This window comes from Ptychodera flava, chromosome 6, assembly GCF_041260155.1.
Source record: "Ptychodera flava strain L36383 chromosome 6, AS_Pfla_20210202, whole genome shotgun sequence".
NCBI classification, from domain to species: Eukaryota; Metazoa; Hemichordata; class Enteropneusta; family Ptychoderidae; genus Ptychodera; species Ptychodera flava.
The window spans coordinates 39247741-39259864 of record NC_091933.1 but is presented as its reverse complement, the minus strand read 5'-3'; the positions used below and the strand labels follow the sequence as shown (position 1 = coordinate 39259864).

At 38.5% G+C, this 12124-nt stretch overlaps 2 protein-coding genes across 3 annotated transcripts in view; both read right to left on the bottom strand.

Moving 5' to 3' along the window:
* LOC139135746 (ATP-binding cassette sub-family C member 9-like) overlaps nt 1–12124 on the bottom strand; it is a 76452-nt gene that overhangs the window by 20132 nt on the left and 44196 nt on the right. Inside the window, exons 1-2 of one of the 2 annotated variants that reach the window (XM_070703412.1) lie at nt 4030–5269; nt 1374–1610 (exon numbers count right to left, since the gene is read on the bottom strand). In XM_070703412.1, coding sequence (XP_070559513.1) covers nt 1374–1610; nt 4030–4593 — 801 coding nt within the window. In that variant the 5' untranslated portion in view covers nt 4594–5269. Of the gene's footprint in view, nt 1–1373; nt 1611–4029; nt 5270–12124 lie in introns of those variants that run through there. The other variant, XM_070703413.1, reaches the window with a different exon arrangement.
* Nucleotides 9921–12124, bottom strand: part of LOC139135747 (ATP-binding cassette sub-family C member 8-like) — a 41914-nt gene continuing 39710 nt past the window's right edge. Inside the window, exons 23-25 of the mRNA XM_070703414.1 lie at nt 11709–11842; nt 10958–11020; nt 9921–10555 (exon numbers count right to left, since the gene is read on the bottom strand). Coding sequence (XP_070559515.1) covers nt 10403–10555; nt 10958–11020; nt 11709–11842 — 350 coding nt within the window. The 3' untranslated portion in view covers nt 9921–10402. The remainder of the gene's footprint in view (nt 10556–10957; nt 11021–11708; nt 11843–12124) is intronic.

Here is a 12124-nt window from a genome sequence, read left to right as displayed (position 1 = left end):
GGTATCTACAGTCTGCCCGCTCCCCACTGCCTACAACAATTCACGCTCCCCGCTGCCCTCTCCCTACTACTGAAATTCCCCATTGCCAACTAGATGCCCATTATGCAACCCAGATCAACACAAAACCATGCAAGCAGTTAGCAGTATACCTTGGAACATTGCTCCCCTCTAAGTAAGGTTCTATTAAGCACGCCGCTTTCCCCTCCCTCTACGTATTTTCCGTTGCCCACTGTCAAAAATTTTCTCCCCGCCCGCTGAAAGTAATGAAATTTCTTCCCCGCCCACAGTAAATATCGATATTTTCTCCCCGCTCGCTGATTAGTTTTGAAATCTGCCCGCCCGCTGAAAAACTTCGCACGATCACCTTTTTGCACGAACAGCTTCGTTGGCGCCACCTGAATCTAACGGAGCTAATTTCTGTGTTGGTGTCACCAGCCATATGAGCACGGTGCATTCCAACCAAAACTCGCGACTCAGAAACTGACGGGTCAGCCCCGGGGATGTACAGGGTGACATCGTCGAGCGAGGGAGTGAAATTAGACCATTCGTCCTGTGTCCAAGTTAAACAAATGTCACAAGGTTGACTCCTTGTGCATTCTCGACAACGGAAACACAAATCATGTCCGTCCTGCAGTGAGAACTGCTGCTTACAATCACACATTCGATAGGAGAAAGCCATGATGAAAATCGGAACGAGTGATGACTCAAAGAACAATAAAGAGTTTTAAAGGAACACTGAAAATAGGAACACTAGAAAATATAGACTGTACAACCACTCGCACGTGAAATAAGCGCCGGTGAAACAATACAGTACAGAGTGTCTAAGCTATACGGAACACGTGGCGTAATAGTTTATTTTCCACGGCATATTAACCATGCCCTTCACCTAGACCAATTGTTTGTGATGCGCTTCCACCTTTACTCTTCAAATCATATAGCCTGTATCAATCTCACTCAAGTCAATGTCATTGAAAATGTGAAGGTCATTCATCTTACAGACAGATGTTCACTGAATAACATCTCCGCGTTTCTTCAGATTCGTAAAGATTTCGGGAAAAAAAAAAAGAAAAATGTGGAGTGGTCCAAATATGGGTCGGTCGGGCCCGTTGAACAGATATTTTTTTTTCCTCGCCTTACCAGGAAAGTATTCAGCATGAGGGATGTCACCTAACTTGGTGAACCTGCTCCGGTCAAAGAAGTACGGGTGACTTTTGACATAGGGGATACCGACCTCACCATTCCATAACTGTACAGGATTTGTGGCCTCGACCCCGAGGAGATGGCAATGCTGATTAAAACCTAAAGTAGAATACGCTGTTGACAGCAATCATAATCAGACAGCTACGTTATATTATCGATATAATAATATTTACCTTCTCAGCCTTGTAAGCTTCTTCGAATCTTCTATATATGTTTTTACATGACAGATGTTCAGGTAAGCACCCAAGGTCAGATACCTCTAGTGGTCGCTTGTACCCGAGAACAAGCAGCCAGTTTAAAGTTGAAAACATTGCCCTGGATAGCAAATTGTTGTAGTTGTACAGGTAAAACATTTTATCCTTCTGCAAATCTGAATAAGACTCTTTTTCGCTGTGACATAACTTGAAAACCTAAAAGAAAAAGCTAACAAGTTGACAAAGGAAGAGAGGCCCAGAGAAGCATGAAAATCTGAGTTACCGTTAGATTTTTACTTTGTTCACCAAGGTATGATCTATAACGCTCTGCTTTTGCCTGGCATCCTACGAGGACACTGTATGCCTTGCTGTATATGCAAACTGATTTATTATAGGAAAATAATACAATGACACATTTCGATGGTAGGAAGTGTGATCGCCGGCAAGTTCAAGATGCTTTTACAATTTCTTGTCTTTGCTTCATGCAGCGTTTGTACAATGCCAAATGTAGAAGACTTAGCGAAACTGGTAGAATGTTTGATTCAGATAAAAAAGACCTTGTGTCTCTGACGTTCTCCAATGAGAATGTCATTGGCATTTTAAGGTAGAATGCCCCTCGGGGACACATGTTCGGACTCTCTAACTTTTACAATTCTTCTCTGATCTACCACAATGGAGGTTCATTTTAAAGCTTTCGGTGTAAAAAAAAACTTCGCCAGCTTAGTTTCTCAAAATTCGAATATTTTACAGAGTTAAGACTGGGATGGCGGCCATTTTGAATTTCAAAAATATCGATAAATATTGGGCAATTTGTTTCTCTACTGCCAAACTTTGCATGACGACCCTCGATATTTATATTTGATTTCGAAAGAGAATAGTTTAATATTCATTGAGAAAAGTCTTAGCACAAGTTTAAGCCTTTCACTTTCGAGGCGCACACTACCTTAGGGAGCGTTCATTTATAATGGCCGGGGTTGGGCCGGCAAAATCCAGGGGGGGGGGGTCACGTCAAATTTGAAAACTGCAAAGGGAGGTCATGTATTTTTCAAACAGCTCAGAGGGGTGGCCACTTAATATTCATAAGTATCCGTCCCGTCAAATAGCAATTTCAGTGTTCAGAAATATTCTGGAAGATAAAAATGATGCGTTGCATGATTTCATTCTCTGAAGTTATTCAACTGTAAATCTGAACAAAAGTATAACTATCTGTCACATGAACATCTTGACTTGGCAACTCTTAGGCTTGTCTTATTGTAAATCAAGCTCACTGAGGGCAATGAACAATTCCTATTACTTAATATATATTAGAGATATAGCAAGTTTTGTCAGGGAAATTATTTAATAGTTACCTGTAGACTACTAGTACCATGAAAAGTGAAATTATACTTTTAGGTGAAATTCCAATATCATATTGTTGTCAACATCTGAACTTTCAATACCCTATTTGAATCAAGTACATTTGTATCAATTATCAAACACCTATAAAAGCACAAATTAATTTAGTTTAGCATTGGAAAAAAATTATTCATAGTTTACTCATAGACTCCAATGTGCAGTGAATCTACATTTTGGTAAAATTCCAAAATCCAATTTCTGGCGAACACATCCATTTCTTATTACCTTAATCTAATCTAATCTAATCAAGTACATTAGAGTACATGAATACACAGGTTTACTTATTGTTGTATTGGAAAAAAATTATTCATACTTTCATCATAGACTCCTATGTATAGTGGATGATCAATTTTAGTGAAATCCATAATCAGATTTCTTGTACACATAATATGCACCTTGAACAATCATATTCTAATCAAGTACAATTATGTTAATTATTGAACGTCTGTATATGCACAAGTAATGAAAGGTTTTCATTGGAAAAAAAATATTCACAATTTTATCATTGACTCCCATGTATAGTGGGATGAACATTTTTGGTGGAACTCTAAAGTCAAACTTTTTGTCCACATATTTCATTTAAGTACATTTATGTAAATTATCAAATATCTATAAATGCATAGATATAGTTTTGCATTGAAAAGTATTACATAGTTTTCTCATACATTACCATGTATAGTAAATCAACATTATCAACAGCTGATTTTCAATTAAATCCAAATATCAAAATTTTGTACACACACGCTTGTGCAAAAATATTGCGATCCACCTGTAATTTCTTTGAGGGGTAATTTCAAACTTATAGCAAGTCAGAAGGGGAAATCTGAGCATTAACACCATGTGAGTTTGTGAGGAAGGTAATTTGAAAAAATCTAAGATTTTTTTTTGATTCTATCGCTCCATACTCCCCCCCCCCCGAGGTGTTTGTGTGTGCAGCTTTACTCAAGCAATGATGGGGGGAGGGGTCATGAAATTTTTGTCGTCTTGAAAGGGGGTCATCAATTTTTTGGTACAATGGGAAAGGGGTTCACTTATTTTGACTGATGCGCAGGAAGAAGTTGCCGGCCCACCCCCGGCCATAATATCTGAACGCTCCCTTAAGACAGTGAATCTCAACCGAACACATCCTCTCTTAGATTCCAATTATAGTTTGTAAGAATATATGTAACAGTCTTTAGGATTTGTAATACAACCCCTTCCCCTTTGAACTGACCAGCCCTAACACTGGCCTTACACTGACCTTTGTCCTTATGACGTTGATGTCAGATATCAGTAGACATGCATAACTGACAATACTGATGACAATTACGTCGAGTCTTAGAACACTGACGTCAAATCCTGTATGCTCCATTAAAGTCGAAAGTCTGAACACATCGATAAGGATAGAAGACGACCAGTACAAGATTAACAACCAGATTAAACTGGGTCGATTCCAATATTCCATGTAGTGATAATAAGTTATGCCCATCAAAGTGCACAATAGAGCCCATGACTGAGGCACATATAGTGTAGGTTGTGTCCTTGGGTTTCTGGTTAAGTCTGTCAGAATACCTTCACCAACGGCGCACATTAAGACCAGAAACAACAACCCGGTAAAGATCCATTTCCTCTTGTGTCCCGGATAGGGTATCAGTGTCTTCGAGGAGTAGTGTCGTAGTTGCGTACAACACCCCAAAGCGAGAAGAACAGCTGCGAAAAGCAGCAAAAAGGCAATGTGAACTCCACCATAGACTACGTCGATTGTCCAGCAGCTGCCAGTACAACTGGTTGAATTTCCGTTGCATATGTCCGCAGCAGACGCCATGACTGCATTCACCCTAAATGATCCTGTCTCGAATTAGGTCGTGACCTTTGTACCTGTCAAACTTTTGTACATGTAAGGGTATGCATGATAGCGTCATTTGTTGCGGGCGAGGAAGATTTACTGAGTATTGTAACGATTGTGTGATATATTGATCGCCCTTCAGTGCAACTAGCTTGATCTTTGCGATTTTTAAATGAATCTCAGAATCGAGATTTGAAAAATCTGTGAACATAATAGATCCATCAAATTTTATCCGGCGGCCTGTTTTGGGTGCAGGGTGCCACACTGCCTTAAAATTATTACCCTGCTCCGTCACTCGCTTTGACAAGTGCGGACGCTGTTTATTAAAAAGGTGGGAGAGTGTAACGCCCTGCCCTGTAGATATTTTATCTAAAAGAGTCCCTCCCTTGGCCAAGGCGTGTGAGGTTCATTGACTCAGATCGTACGAGAAGCAGATAGGAGATAGTGTGATACTTTTAATTAATTATTTGTAGACGTTAAATGAGAACAATGGAGAACGGGATATTCCATGGTGTGATCTTTTTCAATCTTATAAAGAAACAATCAAAGACAGGCGGGAAAATTACCACGTGATAACCATTGTAATTATGTAAGTCTAGAGCTGTATTGAACTTCGTAGAAATTTTAGACTAGAGAGATTACAGATCAGACCTTTGACGGTGAACGTACGGTCGCCATCTTGTAATAAAGTGTACCGTTGTGTTTATACAATCTACATCTTGGTGTGTTATCTTCAGTTACTGAAAGCATTACGATCCAGACTGGTACCTCAACCAGTAATAAGAGAGGAGACTCGGTAATGGTCCCATTATGCCCATCCTTATTCTTTAAGCAGATAAAACGGTCGACCTGAACTATAAATGCTTAAATATTAGTTTGATGTATCATTTTGATATAGCTGTGTGCCTTCACTATACTGAAATGGGCCAACTTTACACTCATTAAACACGGAATATCCTTAACTAAGATAAACGGTAACGTTGGAAAACAGACACCTCAACAGTGAAAATGACATTCCGAAGATAGTAACAACGCATACAAGACGTATTTGCAGAACGAAAATATGAGTGATACTTGACGTTTGCAGGTACAATTTGGAATTTAAACGTCATAGCGGTGCTATGCAACTCATCACAACTCTTTGTGGGAAAATACACCTGAGAAAGTTAACATTGAAGGAGCGACGACCTTGCTCTGAGTCTGATTTGAGAATGTAAGCAAGATGGCGAATAGTAAGTGTCTATCTCCTTATTCTAAAATAAATCGAGTGGCATCCTGGGATTTGAAGGTTAACTGTTTGACTAATAAAGAATTTGACCTGATAGAAAAGTCTTGACATTTTTAAATATATCACTAAATGTAGACCGTCAGCACTAGCGAGTCATGCCACTGGAAAAGGTCACTTGTTGTGAAGACGAAAAATAAGCCAATGATAGCGGTTTGAAGAGAATGAAGCAGAGTGTGTTGGAGCAAACACGCTAACATCGCTATATTCTGTAACATGTGGCAAAATTCGCGTTTTCCAAAATCATAGCAAACTCATAACTCTCTGGATGATTTAAAAACATGCTATCGAACGATCAAGTCTTATCAAATATTATCAAGACCATGCAAACAAACAAGATGATAAATCCTGACCGATCCAGTCATGTGCCAAACACCTGCAATATAAAATATTAATGTTTCTGATGTTTGATAACTTTCTGAAACCGCCTCTCTCTATTCAACCACAGTCAGGGATATACCATAAGAGCTTTGGGGTGGTAAGAATGAGAACATGCATTTTCCAGTGGCCTCAAGTTTTGACATACGTCTTCGTAGTACAGGCAGGGCATGCATCACCCAGAACAAATCATATGCTTCTGTCAGTTTCTGTTCGCATGAATATCTTTATTCCAAAACACTGCACGCTGCAATAATGAATTACCGGTAGTTTCCGCTCGTCAGATCATTGTCTTCCCGTTTTTGCCAACCCGCGATGCACCCGTACCCCTTCAAAACACACAATGCCTGTTTTCTGAGATCGCCTCGAAAATGGCATTCGTACTTTTTATCAGAATGCATATTCATTCTTTCAACAAAGCGTAGAACAGTCTTGACCAGGACTTCCACAATACACATTCCACAATACACATTATAACGCGTACCTGCCACATGATAAGATAAAATCAGCTTGCCATATTTTATTAAATTTATGGTGAAATATTGTTGCATTTTATATCTTTATCAATGTTCATCCTTTTGTACGTGTCAAGTTTGTTTCGCTAAAGTTTATCCTTTTCTCTTTGTCTTGATATCTCCAGTTTACATTATTATGTTTCATCGTCTTGATGTTTATTATCTGAATTTCTTTTTGCGAGATTCTCATTCCTTTGTTTGAATTCCAAGTTTCTGTTTCCAATGTGGCCAGTCTTGATCGAAGGTCTTCTGCAAGTGCGTTGAAATAGTCTGGTGACGTAGCAAGGTTGACCCTATTTTTTGTTTCTCATCTCCAGAGGAATACTCAAGCAGGGCGGGCGGGCGAAATGAAAAAAAAACAAGACCAAAAAAATATTTCTTTCAGTTAAATATTTTGTCCATTCAGTCTGTACAATTTTTAAGTACAAAAAATGTGTATTCGTTTTAGTTCAATGTTCTGTCCGTTCAGTATGCGATTTCTTATCTTTCAGTTCAGTGTTTTCTCATTTTAGTCTCTACAATTTTTAAGGACATTGCAGTGTTTCATGTAGGATGCTCTACCAGGACAAGTCCCCCTCTACAGGAATTTGGAGGAGGATTTTAAAATTTTGGGGGGGATTTAACTGAAACATATAATTTACACGTAAGTTTTAATGTTGCAATGATGTTACTTGTGATACACATACTACAAGCCATAAATCACTTGCTTACACAATCCAAGCTGCTTGCTGCAAACACCAACAAATTTGAGTATCACTGTTGTGAATTTATAGGTCTTCCAAGAGTGGCGGATGGCTCATTAATATTCATAAGAATTAATATTCCTGAAAAAATTGTAGCATATTTTGTATGCTACAGTATTCTGTATGTTTGTTTGTACATATTCTATATGTTTGCTTTCTAAAGGCTTGAAGTACATTCATTGCCCTATACAAACCAGTTCACTGTCTTTTTCTAGTGACCAAGCTGATCTTGTAGTCTTGTGCGCAGACTCAGTAGAGTTAAAACGAACAACTTTAGAGGTCGGACTGGTCTCAGCCATGTTCTGAATGCGGAGTTTCTTGATGTCAGATTTGCTCCAATTGCTTTTTGTCAGTCATTTTAGAATGGGAAAATAAAAACCAGAGGGGCTGGTTGTCACCGACAGTTAACTTTAGGGTTTATTTACCTGAAAAACAAGTAAGTGTTTGTTCATTTAATTCAAAAACTGGACGCATTGACATCACAGCTTGCTGGTGACTTCCATTGCATACAGTCCCGTCACAGTGTCAATGCAATTCGCTAAACTCCGGAACTGAACACGTACGTTTCTGTAATAGTAAAGTCCAATTTTTCGTGTCATTTTTTGCTACCAAAATTACTTTCATAGTGTTTTGGACATTCATACCATGCACAAAAACGTCAGTTGTCTCGCTTGCTCAATCGTATAGAGATAAATGTGACACAGAAACCTAATCGAGATATGGCATGAACTTTTGTGAACGTAACTCTCAACTGGCTGAAAGGCTGTCATACGCAAAAGCAACGTACCGAAATTAACGCATGGTATTGTTTCAACAGCATTTTATTGAAGCAGTTCAAATCGAACTAAAATTAGTTCCTGTCAAGTATGTGTTCTTCCTAAACTACACAATGCCTGTTGCCACAATGTTAACAGGTGCCGATAACCGGTCAAATTCATCGAAGTGTGACACCTATGATATTTGATATGCCACTCCTGCCAGCTCAGTGCAGTGCGCGATGGGTCGCCCCTAATATGTACGATTGGCGGCGCCCAGCACACCAAAGAGGGGGAATCGCGCAATCGCGCAGCAAAGATGAAAAATGCATGCTAGGATGATCGCCTCAGAGGCGGTGCAAATAAGAAAGTTTTTTTTTCATGTCGGAGCTGAAATTTACGGTCGGTCGGGAGATGAGAAACACAAAAATTAAAAATGTCGCCCTTATATTATTCTGGCATCCCTTCATTTCATTTACACTCTTCAATGGTGTCAGAATGTTACTAACTTGTATGCTAATAGATCTGCAAGTCGTTGGTCATAGAGATACCAGGTGGACATTCAGGCGAACCTGGCGGAAATCGCTTGCTTGTGCATTTTTGCACAAAATAGATCTCCTTGGCTCACAGTCATTACATTTAGGCGGACCGTCAGCTTCCAATATCTTGAAACAGGTTTGTCAGGTTATATTGGATTGGCTTCCAAAGACAACGAACGTGAATTTGGATATAAGTGATACGAGGAGACTCTGAGTCCAAGGCACTCGAAACTGTCAGAGAAACCGTTGGATCATTTACATTGAATACTCGGTAAAAATAATAGTTTTCTTCACAGGTACTTACCCCATACATTTACGAGTCATTCTTTTGAAGCTTGCTCATCTAAATGAATTTTCGCTGTTGCAATTCGTTACAATGATAAGGGCCGAAAATTCCGGGAGTTCTACAATGAAGTGAATTTAGTCTCGACTAGAATCCGAATGAAAACAATAACGTACAATGCATCTACAACGTTAAATGCTTGGAAAAACGCTGTTCACAAGCTGGAAAGTTTGTGTTTCATCATGTTTTGGGGAGTATACCAACACTGTGCAGTTGACACAGCCCCAAAATACCGTCAAGGACAGTGTGTTCATATTTGGTTTGAATTGGTCCATTCAAGAAATATTTAAACCAGAAAAACAAGAATGACAAAAGTAAATAAGGTCTGAAACTTTAGATTTTAGAGGTCAACTTTAGCAACATGCACGTTATTTATCAGGCAAGATACAGAATGTTATATTTACACACCATTACATTTACCAACAAAGATTAATTAAAATTACATAAAATTAAAGAAATCATGCCTGTTAACATATGTTTTTATCTTATCAGGACATCCGAGTATTTCAGTTTTTTTCAGAAGATTCATTTTTTCAACATTGATATTCAACAAACAATGTTGCATGCATGGGTGGATGCATGAATGGATGGATGGTTGGATGGATTTGTAATCATAATTATCATAATCATCTAAGCAATTTTGCCCTATATTATATAATTTTGTAATCACATGGTCTATTTTTTTCTCAGTAAATTAATGAAGAAAATAAATTAGTATCATTTGAAATAAATATAATACCATAGCTGGTTGAGTGGACTATTTTATTGGATATATTTCTATACAGTAAAGTCACCACAACATTGAAGAGTTTAAGTCTATGTGAAACTTACATGCCATAGAAAGCTAATATAGCGCCACTTGTTCATTCACATGTTGTAACTTGCTATTTGTAGTCGGGAGTTAACGATTTGTCCCGAATTATGTCATTTCCGTTGGAAATTTGGACTCAAAAGATTGTTTGCCAGTCATCGTATCGAAGATGAACTAGCTACGACCTGTTGAGAGAAACGTTTCAAATTCCAAGGGCGGACACCTTCCCGTTCAGACCACCACAAGGCCAGGGGCCTAGCGAGTGCATAGCAGTAAATATCAAGTAAATGGCTTGCAAAATAATTCAACCATTAATAAATGGCTGTATTAAAGTACTCCGCACTTTTAAGAAAGTAGCATTTCGACATAAATAATATCATACATATGATTCAGTATTATGTCATGGCGAATTGACAAATCTAATCGAGTTCAAACGTTCCCTCTCCCTTTACCAACGACGCAAAAGCACTGCCATCCTGGTTTAGCAATTTCTTCGGTGAACCATACTCAACTACTTTTCCTTCACTTAAAACCAACACTCTATCTGAGTCCAATATACTGGATATGCGATGCTGGTAAAAATAATATAGGAAAGTAAACATCAGAAAAGAACAATGCAATCATGATCAAATCAAGAAACCTTACTAGAGTACATATATTTTGACTGTGATGTCTTCGCTAGGTGACTTGGTGCCGTACGTTGCGAGTTCGAATCTGATCGAAATTCTATACTGAATTCGTCCCATAAAAATATTTTTGTGCTAGTAACCGTGAGATGACTAGGGTTTGCTGCGACGTATCCTGGAGTTGTTCTTTAGGGTCTATGGTTATACGAAGCTCATTGGTAGTGCCTCAACTTTATCCCAACACGCCATCTTTCGAGCATAATAACAAGGTGACATCAGTCCAATTAAACGTTTGTCCGCCTGCAGCTAATATCATCCCTACCTGCGATGTAATGATGCAATACTTACTGCAATTGTAATGACAGTTCTGTCGGCAAATGCAACGGAAATTACATCCTGCAATTCTGCATCCTGTAAATTTAAATGATATAGTAACATTACTCCGGGTGGTGATGACTTTTAATTTGATTTTAGCTGTATGGTGATTAAATGGGTTTTTTTTAAATATGCAGCAAGGCAGACTTTAAAAACGCTTGTCCTACATTCAAACATTTTTTTTATCAATGGACTAGTTGACAAGTATGTATCTCTCAGACATCATTACTGATGGCATTAATAACATGTGTGTAAATTGTGACATGTACGTCCTACTTTGACTAACAGATTTGTATATGGCAGGTGCCACATCTGGGGCAGGATGCGCTCACCCTGTCGAAACACCTGATATCACTTCTCGGTTGTTTTACCAGAGGTCCGTGTATCTTCCCTTCACGACTTTGGCTGTGTTGTATGTTCTGGTACTGTATGATGTGTTTTACTGTGTTTGCTCTACACTATGAATGTCATACCACTTTCGACTTATGGTTTTTTGATAACCGATAAATATGGTTGCTATTGATTACACACAATTTGCCCATTGTTTTCATAAGTATTTATTATCTAAAGTACGGATGCAGATCTAAATGTCTTTCTCTTTTGAGAAACCACTTCATGAGAAATTGTCTATTTATGCTAGACGCATACGAACAAGTAGTGTTATGTCTGTTTGGAGAAAAGCTTAGATTGAGAGAAATAATCGAACAGTTGGGGTGGTACGTACAGTTTCCATGTCAACGGATGCTGTTGCTTCATCCATGATTATAATCTTTGCATTCCTGAGAAAAGCTCTGGCCAGGCAGAAGAGCTGTCGCTGACCAACGCTAAAATTATCACCATCTTCAGATACATACGAGTCTTGGAGGATTGGAAGACAAAGTTTAAAAATATCACTACTATTTCAGCATTCAAACTACCTCTGAATTACAACTACTCGAACTTGTATCGATGGGTTTTGTATAACTGGTGTAATAGTACAACTGTTCCACTGGAAAAACGCAAATTAACATCTAGTCACTGTTGTAGTTATTTTTATGCAGTTTCAATGGAAGCGATTATGCCAGAAGCAGCCATTCTTACTATATATGAAAACGCTACATGTTAGGTCTAAGCAATCGTTACAGCCATCAAACAATCATC